Raw genomic sequence first — 20,973 nt, forward strand, 5'->3', positions numbered from 1 at the left:
TATATATATATATATATATATATATGTGTAGGATGTTTTGATTTTTTTGTTTTGTTTTTTTTACCTGGAAAACATCACTTGGAATGGTCCTAAAGAAAGCAGGATATTTTTTACGATTACTTAAACAGGAACATGTGGCAAAGTAACTCACCTAGGAAACATCAATTCAAATTTGACAGATAATAACTTGAAAACAACATGCACTATACATATATTTATAAATGTTCAATTTTAAATATATAAATAAATAAATACTTACCAGGGGCACTCTATACAATCCTAAAACATTTGATATAGCAATAGATCGTGTAGAAGAGGAATCACCAACAATACCAAGGATTGGAGGTGCACCCACACATGAATCATTTAATACAAAATGTTTTTTCTGCCCGGCAGCTAAAGACAGGGCTGCACGAAATCCGATACCCAGTTCAACACAGTTATCATACAAACTGTATCCAAGAGTCACATTTGGGAGCAGATCAGTGTTTCTATTGATTTCCTCTACTGCAAAAGCCATAGTTAGGGCCTGTCTGAAACCTAGGACATCAAAACTAACAGACAGCAGTAATGAGTAATAGGAGCAGAGAGAAATCAATATTGTAGACTCATCAAGAACAACAAGTTAAGTGCAAGCCCATTACATTGCAAACAGAAAAAAAATATATATATTGTGAAATAATATTGAGAGTGGATTTGAACTCACCCATAGCAAACTGGCTGCTGTGGTTGTGATGTGAATGTTAGGTCAGGAAAATCTGAGAAAAAGTGGATTTCAAATAGCCCACCCAGAATCACATCTCCATCTTTTTGCATTGTGTTGAGGTGAAACAGTCCTTGTAATTGGCAAGTGGAAAGAGAGCCCAAAACAAAAGGCATAGAAAACAATGAGCTGAATATCAAATGTATGAGCCACATAGCTTGGCATGGCTGGACTAATACCATCCATGTGTGGTTGTCAGATAAAGTGTATTTATACAATTATGTCATTAAACTTTTTGTGTCTGTCACCAGGGGTGCATCTTAGAAAGGGGCAGGGCCTAAAGTAAAAACTAAAAAGAATTCTCAAAATGCAGAGGACCGCTAGATGATTTAGTTATTTTTTGTTATGTTGTTGTTATCTGACAGTAAATTGAATGGAAAAACTGACTGATTGCTTTTTGCTAAGAGGCTATGGTCTATACAGTGATTTGTATCAGTCCTTAGTGATAAAGAAGAAGCTGAACTCATGCTCATGAGCTCTGGATCATGACAAAATTAGCTGTATGTTGCAAGGTAGCCTTACACTCTTTCAGCAGTAGGGCGAGGAGCTCAGTTACTTGTTATTTGTTCTGGATGTCTGCACAACATGAAGAGGTTTTACATAAAATACTGGGCAAATTCTGAAGACATCTTGACTTTGGGGGCAGGATGTTTGAAAAAATATGGAGATTATTGCTTGGTTGCTCTTTTAGAGACCCAACCCTATAGTTAAAAAAAAAGGGGGGTTTGTGTGTTTTATTGTAAAAATAACCATGAGAAGGGGTATTACATTAGGATATTAATTGTTAACATAACATATTTAGATCACCCACAGACTGTATAATAGAAGTGGACTAAGGGAGTGTGCAAAGGAACCACTTTATGCCCATGCTCACTTCACTATTTGGAATGTTGGAATGTTCGATTTTATTGTTTTAAAAAGGTTATATTGGCAGTAAAATGTTGCATTACATTAGTTTTTGACTTTCAAGTCGCCCCGCCTCTTGCTCCCCATGCTAAATCACTCCCCCTTTATCAAGTTTGTGATGCTATAGTGCATTATCTTGTATCCTGTTTTGTAAATTTATGAGAGAGAGAGAGAAACTCAAAACATGCATGGATGACATTTAAAACCACTTGAGGCATGTTTTCAATGAGTGAACAACATTATAACGTGGTAGAAAGCTGTGAAAAGTTAAATTTGGATCCCCCCCCCCTCCTCTCTCTCTCTCTCTCTCTCTCTCTATATATATATATATATATATATATGTATATATGTATATATATATATATAAAATAAATATATATATAAAAGAGCCCGACCGATACATATGGGCACCTGGAGGCATATCGGGCCGATATTTCACTTGGGCATGTGATATGTCGTTAAAAATCTTCTCTGTACATTATGTTCATTTAATCCTATTTACAGACAGATAAATGTCCAAATATGTGGTTCCACATCAGTATTTATCTACGGAGTCTTTTGTCTGTGTCTGAGTCCGTACTGTCCCTGAACACACCCCCAGAGTAGCGTCACTCACGTATGTTTGTTTACACGTGCAGACACAGATCCAAACATTGAGATTATATTCTTTTTACGGACAATCAGTTTGAGTCTGAATTCAAAGGACATTTATTAGTGCAGATTTGTGATGTGAGGAGGAGCCTGTGTGAACGGTGAGTGTTGGAAATATGTCGACTTTGAAGCTAGTTTTGGTCATTTGTTAGCTGCTGTTAGCTGTAACTCCCGCACATAAACAGGCTGTTTTCTATTGGTCTATTGTAAAGTAACTATATTGGCCGTAGATTTGCTACTGGACCTGCACTGATATGTAAGTGAGCTGTGAATAGAGGTGTGAATTATGACATTTGCGCATATAATTAATTACCGCGGCGCTTACGGCTAGAGGCTAACAGCGGTAGTTTCTTTACTAGTGATGGGTCGGTCGCGAACGAAATAGCGAACGACGGGAGCATGGGAGCCGTGTTTTCTCTTTCTCTCACTTTTTTCTCTTCACGCCGCGTGCAGACTCGTGGTAGTTTGACAGCGGCAGCGGCTGAAAACAAAACTTTGAGAAATTTGCGTGTACATAGGATAAAAAACAACAAACAAAAACGAGCACATTTGGCTGTAGTTTAGCATAAAATAAATAAGTCCCGGTTTAGTCCTTTTTCAGTCCTGCTTTAGACGTGCTTTAGACCTACTTGCAACAAAACAATCTGAAGAGCCGCTTGGGAGCCAAAAGAACCAGCAGCTTTTAGTGATCCGAGCCAAAAGAGCCGGTTCTCTAAAAAGAACTGGAATACCCATCACTAGTGTCTAGAATGTGAATTCTGTAAATATGATGTAAAGAGTCAGAATAGCAATAAATGTTGCCTAAATAAACCCAATTTAAAATCCACCAGAGCCAAACTCAGCTATCGGCAGCTCCAACTCCCATTATATCGGTTTCATATCGGCCACAGCAAAATCCATATCGGTCGGGCTCTAATATATTGTTACTTTCTTCCCCTGCCCAGTAATCTCCTAACTGTAGTACAGAGGCTGAACAGGCATTTGACTCGTTAGCAACACGAAATTTATTTTAGAAAAAACATGAGCGGTAAAAATACAGTGGCCGTGCTGTCTGGCGGCCGCAACAGAAGAGGGCGCCTCGCGCCAAGACACAGAAAAAAACAGTCCAGAGCTACCCATAACACCTTGCTCTTAAAGGGACCAGCCAGGCTGGTAACACTACCCCCACTCTGGATGATAGTAAAAGAAAATCCTAATATCACTCCAGCACAACATTGGCATGCAGTAACACAAATTAGACATACACTTTTTTTTTCCAATTAATGTTCAGTGCATAGAAATCTCCCAAAGTCAAAAAAACAAAACAATGCAACATGTAGTCTACATAAACAGTCACCGTCTCCTACTCACAAGAACCCTTTTAACACAACAGGCTAACCAACGGGGCAAATGTACAACAATGGCAGTTTTAACAGGCAGAATACATAAGCAGAACATTTTTTTTTTTTTTTTTTCTCTGAGAAGGGCAGTGATCCGCCTACACCCTAACTCAGGCAACAATGGTCATGTCTAGTGACTTATCCAGTCACCAAACTTGTTGGGTGCTCTCCGGGTCCTGCGCAGTCTCAATGGCGGTGTAGAGATGGCAGGATGACACCCCCTTCCACCCGAGGTAGGTAGCTGAGTGCTGTCATCCCATGATGGCCGTGCAGAGCTAGCTGGAGGAGGAGAGGAGTCAGTGAGTTGTAGAACAGGTGATGGAGCCTCAGTGTCCCCTCCGGAAACCACGGCCAGGCCCTCAGCATCTGAAGAATCGTCCCACAACTGGAGAGGGCCAAATTCAAGATCAGAATCTTCATCAAGAGTCGGCGGTACCACCTCACGAGGCACCGATGAGTCAGACCTCTGGAAAACCCAGCTATTATCAAGCAGGGTTCTGGAGTGGAAGGGCTTGAGTTTGTCGTGGTGTACCACTTTCACTTTTGACCGTGGCCCCTTCTGGATTTGGTTCACCAAGTCGTCCAGATGACCCACAATAAAATACGGGCCCTCATAAGCGGGAAGGAACTTCTGTACCTTGTTCCTTACTGGCTTTGTACCTTTAATCAAGTGCCACACCGCAGTACCAACAGGGTACTGAGTCTGACAAATGTTTTTGTCATATTGTCTCTTTGCTCGCTCAGAGGCTTTCCCCAAAGCTTCTCGTGCAAGCCGGTTAGAGAGCTCCAGCTGCTCTCTGAGCTTTAGGACATATTCCGGTAGCGAACTGGCACCAGTGTCATTCGGGGGAAGCCCGGCCACTAAGTCCACTGGTTCAGTGATTTCTCTGCCAAACAACATCATGTTAGGGGTCAGTCCGGTAGAGTTGTGCCTGGTGGAGCGATAGGCCATAACCGCAAAGGGGAGAATTAAATCCCAGTCCCAATGGCACCTTTCTGCGGTAGCGGATAGTGTTTTCTGCAGAGTAGCATTAAAGCGTTCCACCTGCCCATCTGACTGCGGGTGGAACGGAGTGGTACGTGTTTTTTCGATACCTAATAGTTCATACATGCTTTGGAATACAGCGGACTCAAAATTCGTGCCCTGATCACTGTGTAAGGTGTGGGGGGCCCCATATCTGCACACCCACTCCGACACAATCTTCTCTGCAACTGTGACTGCTTGCTCATTAGGAACGGGATAGGCTTCCACCCACTTGCTAAAATAGTCCTGCACCACCACTATGTAGCGGTTATGTCTATCTGTCTCGTTCAAAGGTCCCATGAGGTCAACTGCTATTCTCTCCATGGGAGCTCCAACCCGCACTGTGCCCATGGCTGCCTGTGGTGTCTTCTTTGGCTGTGCTCTGGCAGCACAGCTGGAGCATGTGCGGCACCATAGGGTTACATCGTCCTTCATGTTGTACCAGTAATACCTGGTCTTTACACGTGCCAGTGTCCTTTCCCCCCCAAAATGGCCCCCAACTGGACCATCGTGCATTTGCTCCATCACTGCTGTGCGTAACTTGTAGGGCAGGAGGACCTGTGGGAAGAACGTTGTACCTTCAACACAGAAAAACTTCCTCATTAACACTCCATCTTTTAAATAAAGTCTTTTCCACTGTGACCAGTAGGCCTTAGTGGCTGGGCTGCAGGCGGCTATGGTGGAAAAGGATGGGCGGTTCCCCTCACTGTCTACCCACTGCCAAACTGGTGGAATGTCCGGGTCAGTCTTTTGAGCAGTGCTCAATTGCTCTAATGTCCAGCCCTGAAACAGACTAGGTTGTAGCGAGTCACCCACTCTGTGAATACGGGGACGTGTGTCAACTCTGTTATGAGTATGTCCTACCCCCAGTATAGGAAACTCAGGCTTACACAATGGCGACCTTTTCGTATATGTCATCCCGGAGATTATGCAGAGCTTTGCCTGGTTTCCGGACTCTCTGCCGCAGCTCGATCCCGATGGCAGCTGCGTGCTCAGAGTGAGGCCCATAAGCGGCATTAACCTCCTTTAATATGCGTTCGTAGCTCCAGCCTGCAGACTTCGGGTTTTTGTGAATAATAGCACCAGCTGCGCCTGTTAAACTGAACCTGAGTTGAATAGCCTTTGTTTCGTGTGACCAGTAATTTGCTCGGGCACATGTTTCAAAGTGGAAGATGAAATCTTTCCATGAGCCTGATCCATCAAAAAGTCCTGGCCGCAGAGTCGGAATTCTCTCTTTGGCCCCATAACACTCCTCTTCACTGCTGTCGGTGGAGTCGCCCAGCACCCAGCGTGATGAGTGGCGGTGCAGTACTGACTTTGACCGCCTAGGACCGGGCCAGTCCTCATGGGTGGCTGCCTTGTGGTTGGAAGTGGTGCACGGGTACAATCTAGAGCTGTCGGATTATCTGGGCTCTGCTGGAAAGGGTGCGGTGTCTTATGCGCTTGCTTGGCTAGTGGCACAGGGTGTCAAACATTGCATGTATGGCAAGGAGGTCTGAAAAATTTAATCGTTATCTGCATCAAAGATGGGTACAAACGGTGTTGACGTCACCCTCCCTTGGTGGTGTACAATCCTATCTCGACTCTCGGGCGAGAACACTGGCGCAATAAAGGGGTTTGTGTGTGCCGATGGCGGCGTAAGCTGCCATGCTTGTTATGTCACCCCACTGCGGTGCTCATTCTGTGCGGCTGTCGTTAGCTCCATGCTAGTCAAAACGGGTTGGTCTTGTTACCATTCACATCTCCTCTAGCTTGACTCAAAGTGGCCCTAGCAGCCTCGGTCATCTCTAGCCAAAAAGGATTTGTGCTCACATTATGTTCTGCTATACTTAACAGTCTCTTATTGTTCACATTGTCATTACCACGGTAAACCGGCACCGCCATTATCTTTTGGGTCTTTCGGGTGCTGCTGTTTTTCCTCGTCGTGGTCCCTGAAGTTTCTCCAATCTTTACAAAAGCTGAATCCCGGACGAGCCCCCAGTGTTACTTTCTTCCCCTGCTGAATAATCTCCTAACCGTAGTACAGAGGCTGAACAGGCATTTGACTCGTTAGCAACACGAAATTTATTTTAGAAAAAACATGAGCGGTAAAAATACAGTGGCCGTGCTGTCTGGCGGCCGCAACAGAAGAGGGCGCCTCGCGCCAAGACACAGATCAAAACAGTCCAGAGCTACCCGTAACACCTTACTCTTAAAGGGACCAGCCAGGCTGGTAACAATATATAATATATATATAATATAATAATACAAATTCTGTGTTAACTATAACGTTGCTTGGTGGATTTGCTTAGACTTTGATTCAAAATGCCTTTCTTTGTGTTTCTCTCTGGTCTAAAGAGAATTATGTAACATTTGGGTCCAAACAGCGCCACCAAGAGGCCAAAACTAGAGGCCAGGATGGCAAACACCTCCACTGCATCGGCATATTTACCTGGAGAGTTGACATAAGCAGGGACAAAGGCCACCCACACAGCACAGAAGATCAGCATGCTGAACGTGATGAACTTGGCCTCATTGAAATTATCAGGGAGATTCCTGGCCAGAAATGCTAACATAAAACTCAACAAAGCTAAAAAGCATATGTAGCCAAGTAAAACAATAAACCAAGCTGTTGAACCGACCACACATTCATAAATGATTTTGTCATTATAATAGTCAGTGTTTTTGTGAGGAGCAGGTGATGCAGTCATCAACCAAATGATGCAGATGACAGCTTGAATGCACGTCAGAGTAAAAACAGTCCCTCTCTGTTGTAATATACCAAACCATTTGAGAATAGCGCCACCTCCTGGTTTGGAGGCCTTGAACACAGCCAGCACCACCATGGTTTTCACCAGAATACAAGAGACACACAGAACAAAGCTGATCCCAAATGCTGCATGTCGCAGCTGGCATGTCCACAGTCTGGGACGTCCGATGAACAGTAGTGAGCACAAGAAACACAGTTTGAGAGACACCAGGAGCAGGAAGCTCATTTCTGAATTATTGGCTTTGACCAGTGGTGTGCTGCGGTGATATGTGAAGATGCCAAACACAACAGCACAAATAAATGCTCCCAGCAGTGAGGCTGTGGTCAGGCAGATCCCCAGAGGCTCATGGTAGGACAGGAACTCTGTTTTCTTAGGAACACACTGGTCACGAGCAGGACTGGACCAGAAGTCCTCTGGACACACATGGCACTCCATGGAGTCTATCAAAGAAACATGAAGATGTAATCATGAATTCATCCCTTGTGTGAAAACTCATGATTCACTGATGTACGATGGAGCCCCTGTGGTCCCCTAAAATAAAAATAAAAACTTAATATGTTGTTTGCAAGATAATTTAACTATGACATGCAAACAAGAATCTATCTGTGTGAGCAAGGTAAAATTTTATGTAAACAAGGTACTATCTCGGCGAACAAGATAATTATCCTGTGGGAACACAATAGACTATTATCAGGCTGATACGTAGTACTTCCGCATTCAGTGATCTTTGTGCACGCCTACTTCCGGTGAATTGTCACTCTGGTGATTGAACTTATGATGGACGAACCGAAGTTGTTTACATAGACTACATCCCTTATAATTTTACCGAAAATATCCTTTTCCGACTTACATCATATCATTGATCAACATTCAATCACAGCCCGCTCCAAAGTGGACAACGAATACAGTTTATTTATTTTTTTTATTTCACCTACGACTATGAAGGTGAGTGGCTACTAGCTAACATAATTTTACAGTTGCCGTTCCGACATACCATCACTCTGATATTGACGCGTTATTGTCAGAGTAGCGGCATTTCCATTTTTTATCAAATGTCCCTGCACTCAGACATTTCTTTTTCGGTTGGTCGGAGTGGCGTAATCCTATTGTTGAAGGCGCACCACTGTGCGTAAAGGTCCTGGTACTGCAAGTGCAGCCGAGCAGCGTGGCTACAAGGGACAGATGCGTAAGAATTTTGAACTTTTATGAATGAAGAGGTTACGGGGCGTTACCTGACACTGCAGGTGGAAACGCGCGGTGACGCGCATTTGGCTCAAGGCGCAATGATACGGCCAAGCAGAGAAACTACGAAAAACTAAATTGTGTGACAGTTTGGACATTTTTGTAAATGGACAGGAGCAGGAGATATTCATTACCTGTTGCCAAAGACTAAGGGGCACGAGAATGCGCTGTGAAGCTCAGCGTGTGGCGAGAGAGAAGCGGTGCCTGGCTCGCAGTCGGATAGAGGCACTAAAGAGATCAATGATTTAGGAATCTGGATATTTTCATGAATAAGGGCTAAAAGATTAGAATTATACCTGGTCATAGAGGACAGAGCGCCTTACACAGGGACCCAGAAATGTGTCGGTCCCTTATAAATTCATAAAAGTTTATAAAGAGGCGGCTGCAGCGCTCATTCTCCTCGTGCGCGCACTTAAAGTCGCGGACTTTTATGCACTCGTTAACCTGGCACCTCCACCGCGCTCTCACCTGCAGGAGGTCAGGAGTATATGGCCCCCTCTCGTGCCAACAGAGCAGCGTGCGTAAAGCTCTGCGCGCTCTAATGGCACAGAGCTTTACGCCAAACACCCTCCAATATGGGATGGCGGTTCTCTCTCTCTTTCTCTCTCTCGTTCAAGATTAGTCCTGGTTTAGTCCTGGTTCATCGGTGTCGTAATGGGGGCATGTTGGGGTGGAGGGTTGTTGAAATGACGGTATGACAGAGTGGGGGTCTGTCGGAGTGACGGTATGTAGGGATGGGGTTGCCTATGCTTTAGAACAGGTAGGTTATCTTATGCTAATGTCACTGTATGGATATAAGGCGTTTACCCAACATACCCAACAAAAGCAAGAGTATTAATTTTTAAATGAGGCTAAGTAAATTCACCCATGTCATTTGCATTCTGAGAGGAAGAATGTTTGCCTCTCAATTTCAGCCAGCTAACGTCGGCATACGTCTCTTTTGCTAGCACATAAAGGAGAAAAAAGTCAGTTTCAACCAGGCTTTCAGTGGACTTCAATGGACTTCACAATGCTATGAGAAAATAAAAAAGACAGAGCGAGAACACCTGTTTGAAGCAGACTTTTTTGCTCCTTTTTGTGTCTATGTTACATTTGTCCTGCTCCCGCTGTGGGCTTTAACTGGTCCCAATAACTTCTTTTGCCCATTATAAAGCTATTACAAAGTATTTACAAAGAATATGCATTGATCGTGTTGATTAATTTATAATTTGAAAAGAGCAGTGATATCTAGCTGTTGTTTGAGCTATTGTTGTTGTTGCGCCGGAAGTGGAAGTGCACAAACTAGACAAACCCCGCCCACAAAACCTGGAAGCGTGATAATGGCCTATTTTTTTTCCTTCACTTTTTTAGGGGACACTATACTATGGGCTTTGCGTGTTTCAGAATGCTTTTCTCATAAGTTGTAAAATTTTTGCCATTGTTAAGGTTCTCTGACCTGAGGAGTTGCTGAAGGTGCCCTCAGAACAGACGATACAGTCAAAGCAGCACATAGGCTGACCTCTCTGTCTGGCCATGCGGGTTCCTGAAGGACAGCTCTCGCTGCACAATGACTGAGGAGGCTTTGTACAAATGTTGACTTAATCATGGATAAAACATTGAATGACTTTGAGAAATCAAATTTTACCTGTTTGTTTTCAAAGTTCCAAAATATTTTATTTTCATGAATTCTGTAAGCTTCCTCAGCAGATGACTTTTTTACCTCGCCAATATTCTGAATATAGATTTCACCATTGGGCAACCATTTCCAGTTCATGATGTCATAGATTGGCAAGACATTACCATTTTCATCAAAAGAGACTTGATCACCAAAAGAAGTGGAAAAGTTGACTTTTTGCAAATAATGGACCAGCTTCAAAGAGAGAGAGAGAGAGAGAGAAATCTAATACATTTGTAGTTATGCTAATGTTACTCAGTCATGATTGCCACACCTGCCATGGCTCCAGCGTGTGCAAAGTGGCACAGCTATTCCCAGGGAAAGGCCCTCTCCCTGGTTCACAGCGCAGCAGCTGATCCAAAGCATGAGCTAAAGCATACACAGCTTTATACACATTATACTCTGGTCTGAGGTTGGACACATCTAGGAACTCAGTGTCTATGTTCTGGAGATCTTCATGTCCAGTGCAAAAAGCTCCTCCAGCTTCTGTCCACTCTGCAGGAGCTGGGGCAAACCTACACTCAAATGTGTGCTCCCAAAACTGATTAACCTGAAAACAATTATTAAAATGAATATTTTGTATATTTTGTATTAAAACAAATATGGCTCACTGCTGGACAGAAATATTACATTTTACCATATTATGTCTATTTGAATATGCTTCAGGTTTAATGTTTGACAAAAAATCCTTTAGTCCTGGTATTTCTCCTCTGCGGATGGCAATGCCTATTGTTCCAGCAAGATATGGTATGAGACTAGGAGTTTGCAACACTGATGCTGTTGTCCATGTTTCACTGGCCATCCACTGTAGACCAACCACATTCTGCCTCACTACCTACAAACAATACATTATGTATTACACAGGGTGCATATATTTTTTGCTGTTTTATTTGTAATATTTTATGATATAAACTGTTTGAGCAGACCTCTTCCAAAAGGTTAATCATGTGGATCTCATGTGCAAATGCAATGACAACCCGAGCAGTTGATGTTTTTATTACATGCACAATTCTCTTCAGTTCCTCTGGATTACTGTCCCAGGGCAGAGTTTCAGTGTAAGCCAAACAGCCTCCTCCAACCTCTGGCAAGTCTGACTGAAAAGACTGGGCCACATGCAGCCCGTAGTCATCGTCACTGACCAGAAGGCCCACCCAAGTCCAGCCAAAATGTTTCAAAATCTGAATCATGCTATGCACCTAATAAACCATTACAATGCAATGAATATTATTTGTAATATGGATATATGTTAATAAAACAACAAATGTATCCAGACTTACTTGAAAAGCATCAGATGGGATTGTCCGAAAGAAAGATGGGAACTTTTGACGGTTACTGAGACAGGAGCATGTGGCAAAGTAACTCACCTGTGAATTAAAAGATACATAGTTAATGGGGGTATAATTTAGATTCATTCTTTTTTAATTCAATTATGTTTTAACTCAATATAAGGCAGTATTCACATTACAGGAGTTTACAAAACTTTCAAAATCAAATAAATCATGAACTTTAATTCTACTTATACAATATTAAGTGCACAATGTTAGTTTATTTCTGACAGGAGACAAAACCATTAACAACACTATAATATAAAAGCAAACTTACAATAGGCATTCTGTATAGGCCAAATACATCAGAGATTGCAATAGAAAATGTTGAGTAGTGATCACCGACGATTGCTATAACAGGGGGAGGTGCTGTGCAGTTTTCCTGAAGTACATACTGTTGCTTCTGGCCACCAGCTGCTGCCAGCGCACTGCTCAAACCAATCACCAGAGCCCCGCAGTTGTCAAACAGACTGTATCCCAAAGTGAGGTTAGGAAGCAGATCAGATCTTCTGTTGATTTCATCTACAGTAAAAGCCATGGTCGAAGCATGCCTAAAACCTAAAATGTCAAAACTAAAAAATAAATAAATAAAAAATCATTATCTGTCTAGTAGAGTGCGGCGATAAATAGATTAAATAGATTTTTTTTAGCAAACAGACATAAAACATGTGTGAAAATAACACACTATGAATCAATGGAATACACACACAAAAAAAAACTCCTTCTGTTTAAAATTGTAGACTTACCCGAGGCAGACAGGTGGCTGTGGTTCTGAGGTAAAGGATCTGTTAGGAAACATAGCGGTGTAGTGCACCTCAAACAGTCCACCAAGAACCACATCTCCTGCCTGGTGCAAACTATTGAGAATAAACTCTTTCCTCAGCTGACATGTAGAGAGAGATGTAACCATGTCCAAATACAGAAATGAGCACAAGATTAGGTGTAAAATAACACAAGACATTTCTATAGTTGGCTAATAGACTAATAGCATAGCATGCCCTGATGTCATTCAAATAACACTGTTGGTGTGTTGCTGCTTATCTATATACAGTATCAGGGTGTGTCATGCTTTATCCCATGGGCAAGGAAGCAAAGTCTTCTGCATAGCAATTATGTCAAGACTATTATTATTATTATTTGTTAGGACAAGAAAGAAAAAAAAAAGAAAAAAACTACAGGCAAAAAGTCCCAATAGGGTATATATAATCAGCACACATGGGCACACATGTAGTATTTAGTTATTTATTTACATGTAGTATTTTTGTATTTTATTTATGAATAAAATATATTCATCTGATATATGATATGATGATACATATATATATATATATATATATATATATATATATATATATATATATATATATATATTATGAGATAAGCAGAATTATCATAGTATTCTACATGGATGACATTTACGCTAAGAGTTCGACTCACTGATCCACACACAAGGATCTACAGTACAGACATTGGGATGTCATTCGGCTTGAGAAATGTAGCAGGATGGTGACAAAGAGAGGGAAGGTAGTCCACACAGAGGGGGTGTCACTCCCAGAGGGAACAATAGCAGACGTTGAGGACAGTTACAAGTACCTTGGTATCCCACAAGCAAGTGGCAACCTTGAAGAGGCAACAAGGAAAGCGGCTACGGCCAAATACCTGCAAAGAGTGAGGCAAGTCTGAGAAGCCAGCTCAATGGCAAGAACAAGGTGCAGGCAATCAACAGCTACGCCCTGCCAGTGATCAGATACCCTGCAGGGATTGTAAGCTGGCCAAAGGAGGAGATACAGACCACAGATGTTAAGACACGAAAGCTCCTGACCATGCATGGAGGGTTCCATCCCAAATCCAGCACCCTGAGACTGTACGCAGGCCGGAAGGAAGGGGGCCGAGGACTAGTGAGTGTGGGAACCACTGTCCAGGATGAAACATCCAAGCTCCTTGAGTACATCAAGGACAAGGCCCCGGCAATGAGGTGCAGAGAATGTCTCAGACAGTGGGGTCCAGAGGAAGAGGTGCTGGAGGGACCATCATGGCAGGACAACCCCTACATGGGGCGTACCACTGGAACATAACTGAGTGGCTGATATCAAGAAATCCTACCAATGGCTTGAGAGGGCTGGTCTGAAGGACAGCACAGAGGCACTGATCCTGCTGCTCAGGAGCAGGCCCTGGCACTCGAGCAAGAGGCCAGATCTACCACACCAGCAGACATTGTAGACTTGCAAAGAGGCTCCTGAGACAGTCCAGCACATAACTGCGGGGTGTAAGATGCTGGCAGGGAAAGCTACATGAGCGACATAACCAAGTGGCGGGCATAGTGTACAGAAACATCTGGCAGAGTACGGGCTGGAAACCCAGGATCAAGGTGGGAAACACCTCAAAGGTTGTGGAGAATGACAGCCAAGATCCTGACTTCCAGATACAGATGACAAATGGTGATGGCAACCAACCAGAATTGGTGATAAGAAACAGAGCAGAGCCGTGGTGGTGACATCGCAATACCAAGCGATGGTAATATCAGGAAAAAAGGAACACGAGAAGCTGAGAAATACCAGGGGCTCAAGGAAGAGCTGGAGAAGCCTGGAAAGTAAATCAGTGGTGCCTGTGGTGATCGGACACTGGGGCTGTAACCCCCAAACTGAAGAGTGGCACAACAGATACAAAAACAACAGACATTCAGTCCAGAAAAGTGCAGTACTGGAACAGCAAAGATACTGCGCAGAACAAGCAGAGGACCCGAGCTCAATGAGGGTGAGAGAGACCTACCACCGTGGAAGGTGAGAAACACATTTTTTTTTTTTTTTTTTATATTAGAGAAGAGCAGTATTTCATTATTCTACAAACATTTTTAATTAGTTATATGCTTTTGTATTGGACCGGTTCATTATTCCTTTCTTTGTGTTCCTCTCTGGTCTCAGTAATATTATGTAACATTTAGGTCCAAACAGCGCCACCAAGAGGCCAAAACTAGAGGCCAGGATGGCAAACACCTCCACTGCATCTGCGTATTTACCTGGAGAGTTGACATAAGCAGGGACAAAGGCCACCCACACAGCACAGAAGATCAGCATGCTGAACGTGATGAACTTGGCCTCATTGAAATTATCAGGGAGATTCCTGGCCAGAAATGCTAACATAAAACTCAACAAAGCCAATAAACCAATGTAACCCAGAAGAACAGCAAACCCCATAGTTGAGCCAACTACACATTCATAAATGATTTTGTCATTATGATATTTGATGTTTTTATGAGGTGCTGGTGAGGCAGATACAAGCCATGCAACGCAGATGACGGCTTGAACCGATGTAAGAGCAAATACAGTCCCCCTCTGCTGTAATGCACCAAACCACTTCAAGGTGGTCCCACCTCCTGGTTTGGAGGCCTTGAACACAGCCAGCACCACCATGGTTTTCACCAGAATACAAGAGACACACAGAACAAAGCTGATCCCAAATGCTGCATGTCGCAACTGGCATGTCCACAGTCTGGGACGTCCGATGAACAGCAGTGAGCACAAGAAACACAGTTTGAGAGACACCAGGAGCAGGAAGCTCATTTCTGAATTATTGGCTTTGACCAGTGGTGTGCTGCGGTGATATGTGAAGATGCCAAACACAATGGCACAAATAAATGCTCCCAGCAGTGAGGCTGTGGTCAGGCAGATCCCCAGAGGCTCATGGTAGGACAGGAACTCTGTTTTCTTAGGAACACACTGGTCACGAGCAGGACTGGACCAGAAGTCCTCTGGACACACATGGCACTCCATGGAGTCTATCAAAGAAACATGAAGATGTAATCATGAATTTATCACTTATGTCAACATGACCAACATGTTTTTTTTCTTCACCTTTTTAGGGAACACTGGGGGCTCTGTATGTTTCATTATGCTTTTCTCATAAATTGTAAAATATTTGGTTCTCTGACCTGAGAAGTTGCTGAAGGTGCCCTCAGAACAGGCGATACAATCAAAGCAGCACACAGGCTGACCTCTCTGTCTGGCCATGCGGGTTCCTGGAGGACAGCTCTCACTGCACAATGACTGAGGAGACTGAAACAATATATTTTAATCTCAGTGCATTTAAAAATGAACTCCAAATGTTTAAGAACACCAACCAACCTTTGCGAACTGCATATTCCACAAGATCTTATGCTCATAGAGTATAATCCTCTCTTCTTGGAGGGCTGATTTCTTGAATTCACCCACCTTTACAACTTTTGTTTGTCCATTTGGGAGCCATTGCCAGTTCATAATGTCATATATGGGCAAAGCATCCCCATTCTCATCAAATGATACCTCATCTCCAAATTGTGTTCTAAAGTGAACCCTTTCCAGATAATACAGGAGCTGCAGAACAGAAGTACATTTTATTAAAATTATTTTAAAATGGCAATTTGAACAAAAAAAAATTATAAATAAAAATTGTTGTAACGTGTAATTGTGTTTACTACACAGGAAAAGCATAACTTCTGATGGCACACACCTGCCATGGCTCCAGTGTGTGCAGAGTGGCACAACTGGTCCCAGGGAAAGGCCCTCTCCCTGGTTCACAGTGCAACAAGTCGTCCAGAGCATGAACCAGAGCATACACAGCTTTGTAAATATTATACTCTGGTCTGAGGTTGGATACATCCAGAAACTCAGTGTCTATGTTCTGGAGATCTTCATGTCCATTACACAAAGCTCCTCCAGCTTCAGTCCACCCTGCAGGAGCTGGGGGAAACCTACACTCAAATGTGTGCTCCCAAAACTGGTGTACCTTTAAGCAACCGATATGTATGTGGATTATTTGCTCACACATTTATAGAAATAATATAGACTTTACCATGTCCTTTTTTATATAATTTTCTTTTGGATTTATGCTTAGTAGAAAGCGTTGGAATCCTGGCATCTCGCCTCGCCGGATTGCAATGCCCAATGTTCCAGACAAATATGGCATGAATTCATGAGTTTGAAGTCCCTCAACGCATGTCCAAGCTTCACTGGAAATCCACTGCAAGCCTCTAACATGCTGCTTAACCACCTGTGCAATGCATTTAAGAACAAAGCACTATTTAACAGCAGCTACAGAAGAAAACATCTATAATTTATTTAGTCTAACCTCTGTCATGAGTTGAATCATATGCATCTGATGGGCAAAGACAATGACGACTTTGGCAGATGAGCTTTTGATCACATCAACTATTTTACTATAAATGTCCCGATCATAACCCCAGGGCAGGATCTCAGTGTAAGCCAGGCATCCTTCACCTGTCTGGGCAAAGTCTGTCTGGAAAGATCTGGCAACATGGAGGCCATAATCATCATCACTGACCAGAAGTCCTACCCATGTCCAGGAAAAATGTTTCAGTATCTGGATTACTGCATGGACCTAAATGAGAAATAATATATAAATATAAATAAATGGTGCAAAATTGACCCAATTTATTTTCCTATTCTAATATTGTACATTTGCATCAAATGTTGATGAATAAATTATGAGTTATGATTAATAGGAAAATAGTATATTTTCTGTAAAAGGTGTACACATTTTAATGCTTCCCTTTCAGTTCTATACTCATTACCTCTATGCAGTTGCAACTTAAATACCTGAAAGACATCGCTTGGAATTGTCCGGAAAAAGGAAGGAAACATTTGGCGGTCACTCAAACAAGAGCATGTGGCAAAATAACTTACCTAAAGTGAAAAAATGAATAAATGCACACAGACAATCTAGCAAACAGCACAATTTTACAATCAATACATTAGTTCCAATGACTTACGATTGGCAATTGAAATAACCCCAGAACATTTGATATTGCAATAGAAAATGTGGAGAAGGGATCACCCACAATACCAATGACAGGAGGAATCCCTGTGCAGTTTTTCTGTAGCACAAAGCTTTCTGTCTGGGCACTGGCCATTGACAGAGCTGCACTGAAGCCAATACCCAGTGTGGCACAGTTATCATACAGACTGTAGCCAAGGGTCAAGTTTGGAAGGAGCTCACTGCTGTTGTTTATCTCTTCAACAGCAAAAGCCATTGTCATAGCATGTCGAAAGCCTAAAGGGTCAAAGCTGAAAACAAACAGATTTAAAAGAAAAAAAAATTCTGACAATATGGATTTGTTTGTTGTAAAGAAATCAGGTGACAGTCTTACCCACTGCAGCCCGGCTCTTGTGGCTCTGAAGTAAATATCCACTCAGGAAATAGCGAGCTGTAGTGTACCTCAAAAAGCCCTCCTAAAATCACATCTCCAGCCTTGTGTAAGCTGTTAAGATCAAACCTCCTCCATAATTTACAAGAAGGGGAGAACTTAGTTGATTCAGATAAATATAGCACAAAGAATAATAGAATGCCTAGAATTTGTAATAACAAATACATTCTAAGAGGAGGCATCATTCTGATCCTCATCACCCCCCACACTGTAAGAGAGAATGTGCTTTTATAGACACATCTTCAAATATGTTCTGATGGTATTAAGTTTCCACCCACCAGGGCACTGGCAGCACCAAAAGGGATATGATGTACACTTTAAATGCAGTGCTCCATTATATTTTTAACTAAGTAACTTTAAATGAAAGAGTAAAATGTGACAACAGTGACTGAAAAATGTCTTATTTGAGAAGTAATCAAGTACTAGCTGTATTTTTAGAAAGTAAAAGAAAATTATTTACAACTAAATTATGCAGATGTTTAGTTCATTTATTTGACAAATAAAAAATGCATTTTGATTCAGCAAAAAATATAACCCAGTTCAGAGATTTAAATTTTTTTTTTTTATATATTTTGGGCCATTACTGCAGATTGCTTAAACAACATTTGAAAGAAACCACTAGCAGAGATGGTTTAGTTTTAATGCTGCTCTAGTATACTTATACTATTCATCCATCCATTCATCCACTTTCATCTGCTTAACCGAGGGTGGGTCATGGGGGCAACAGCACTGGAAAGGACTCTTAGTCTTCCCTCACCTCTGACTCAAGCTCTTCCAGGGGTACCCCGAGGTGTTTCCTCTGGGGTGTCCTGGGTTAAAACACCCTCTCAGGGTGGCACCCAAGAAGCATCTGGAACAGATGCCTGTGTAGCATCCCGGTTGAAATGACGGTCTCATAGACTGATGGTTCACAACTTTTATTTTTGGGCCTTGTTTGTGAACACACCGTAAGAGCTACAAAAAAGGGAAATAAAAAACAATTAGCTCTTACAGTGTACCTTTTACTCCTTTTAACCATTTATGACAACCTGACAATTACTGTTTACCAACAACAAATCTTATAAAACCTGAACCTTGCTATTAATCTATATTGAACAAAAACATACACATTAAAATTGTCAAACTGTGCGTAACATTGCTTAGGCGAAGCGCACTGGCGCCATCTAGTGGATTAAATTATAACAGAATTGTAACGGCTCAACGTATTCCTTACTAACCTTGTTCCCACATCAACCAGGTGCTAAGCTTGGATAGACCATATATTAACTTAAAATACAGTTTCAGTAACTTTTAGATTAAATAAACAAAATTTTCCGTTGTGCTCATAGTCAGTTAACCGCACAGACTGTTAGCCGGGAGGTAAACATCCGCTCTCACGTGGCCGCTTCCGGTTGTACAGCGGCCTTTCAAATAAAAGCATGGAACAAACGTATTACAATACTTACAAACAAAAGTAGCAGAAGTACAGAAAATACATGAGATCATTTACAGCCTGAGCCACCTCGGTTGACAGCTGTACCCCTCTCTTCAACAAGACATGTGGCCAAAGGTCAGATGATACCTCCAGTTGAGGGGTGTCCTGGTACCATGTGCACTGATGGACATCCTTGTGCTTGAACATGAGGTGTGCTATGGACAAACAGTGACAAACACAGAAGTTCATCAACTGAACATCAATTTCAAGGAGGCCGTTCTTCCCGATCACTCCTCTCCAGGTGTTGTTGTCATTGGCCACGTGAGAATTGAAGTCCCCCTGTAAAACAACAGAGTCCCTGGTTGGTCCAAGGGAGTCCAAGAAGAGCGGGTACTTTGTACACTGGTGTAGGTTGACACAACAGTGACAGGCCTGTCCCTGTTTCGAAGGCACAAGGACTCTCCTCTTGTTCACTGGGGTGAACTCCAACACATGGCTGCTGAGCTGTGGGGCAAGCCCACCCCAGCCAGCTCCCTCTCCCTGTGGGCAACATCAGAGAAATGGAGTGTCCAACCCCTCTCAAGAAGGTGTGTTGCTGAGCCCAAGCTGTGCATAGAGGTGAGGCCATCTACATCTAGCCTGTACCTTTCAACCTCCCACACCAGCTCAGACTCTTTCCTTCACTGCTTGGTGACATTCCATGTCCCTAGGGCCAGTTTCTGCACCAGACTTCAGATCCTCCACACAGGTGGGGGGTTCATGGGAGGATGGCCCCATGCTCCTTTGGACTCTGCTGGGCTAAGCCCCATGGAGGAAGGTCCAGCCATGAAACGCTCGCCACCCCAGCACTCATCCCAGGTGTGGCTCCAGACAGGGGCCCCAGTGACACCAGTTCATGAAGCAAACATTTTACTTTTGTTTTACAATGGAAGATAATAACATTCATGTTCACATCAAGTTGTATTAATAGAAAAAGAACAAAAAGTAATATGCACTATAGTAATATGCATCTATTTTTTACTTTTGCCCAAAAAGAAGTGTGAAGAAGAAAACCTATTTAATCCTATAAATATATACTATATATATATATATATATATATATATATATATATATATATATATATATATATATATACATACTATAAAGTATGCTGGTGTCATCTGAACTGTTTTGATCCCAAAACAGAACCTTGGGTTACGCCACAAGCAATATCATGATGTTTAGCTGGATATTGTCCAACTTGAACATATCACACTATTCCCAGCTATTTCTCTAATACTGTATTGTTTGAGATTTGTAGTGATTGATATTGATTGATTTTTGGTGATTGATATATTGATAGTTACTGATAGTATCAAAGGAAAAATACTGGCAGCACATTATTTATGATGTAATACATTTGGGATTTCCTCCAAAAAGTGGTTCTTTTTGGCCTAAAATTGTATTGACCATTGATGCTTGTGAAGAAACTTTTCTAGATGTGAGCTTTTCACCAATTTTTGCAACTGGGGCAGAAGGGAAATTGGTCTGCAATTTGAAAAACACAGTTTATTGTCACTTTATACACAGGTACGACTTTTGCAGTTTTCTTTTTATTTGGGAAGCGACCTGATTGAAAACATAAGTTGCAGTTATGGATTTAAGAACATACACAGTTTTATGTGA

General features: G+C 42.3%; 2 protein-coding genes across 2 annotated transcripts in view; both read right to left on the reverse strand.

The window, feature by feature from the left end:
- LOC110163715 (extracellular calcium-sensing receptor-like) overlaps window positions 1–861 on the reverse strand; it is a 3,433-nt gene extending 2,572 nt beyond the window's left edge. The window contains exons 1-3 of the mRNA XM_055147887.1: window positions 707–861; window positions 260–554; window positions 65–151 (exon numbers count right to left, since the gene is read on the reverse strand). Of these exons, the coding sequence (XP_055003862.1) occupies window positions 65–151; window positions 260–554; window positions 707–816 (492 nt within the window). The 5' untranslated portion in view covers window positions 817–861. The remainder of the gene's footprint in view (window positions 1–64; window positions 152–259; window positions 555–706) is intronic.
- A 6,120-nt stretch (window positions 862–6,981) lies between these two features.
- LOC110163714 (extracellular calcium-sensing receptor-like) lies at window positions 6,982–17,719 on the reverse strand. The gene is made up of 17 exons (XM_020928726.2): window positions 17,459–17,719; window positions 17,286–17,372; window positions 16,798–17,067; window positions 16,522–16,719; window positions 16,180–16,455; window positions 15,816–16,043; window positions 15,623–15,746; window positions 14,562–15,469; window positions 12,441–12,667; window positions 11,972–12,266; window positions 11,647–11,733; window positions 11,296–11,565; window positions 11,007–11,204; window positions 10,644–10,919; window positions 10,340–10,564; window positions 10,151–10,274; window positions 6,982–7,913 (listed from the first exon to the last, which is right to left on the reverse strand). Exons 1-17 carry the CDS (start codon window positions 17,717–17,719, stop codon window positions 6,982–6,984), a joined length of 4,986 nt encoding a protein of 1,661 aa, XP_020784385.2.
- Between the last annotated feature and the right edge of the window lie 3,254 nt (window positions 17,720–20,973).

Source organism: Boleophthalmus pectinirostris, unplaced genomic scaffold, assembly GCF_026225935.1.
Source record: "Boleophthalmus pectinirostris isolate CB_2022bp ecotype Guang Dong unplaced genomic scaffold, ASM2622593v1 HiC_scaffold_9, whole genome shotgun sequence".
In the NCBI taxonomy this organism is placed as follows: Eukaryota; Metazoa; Chordata; class Actinopteri; order Gobiiformes; family Gobiidae; genus Boleophthalmus; species Boleophthalmus pectinirostris.

Bases quoted from the DNA above. Each gene is read 5' to 3' on its own strand.
- LOC110163714 (XM_020928726.2), bottom strand. From the start codon at position 17,719: ATGGCTTTTGCTGTTGAAGAGATAAACAACAGCAGTGAGCTCCTTCCA. The intron at 17,068-17,285 runs GTATTTAAGTTG...TTTCTCATTTAG, and splicing joins TTCCAAGCGATGTCTTTCAG to GTCCATGCAGTAATCCAGAT. The intron at 11,566-11,646 runs GTAAGTCTGGAT...ATGGTTTATTAG, and splicing joins TCCCATCTGATGCTTTTCAA to GTGCATAGCATGATTCAGAT.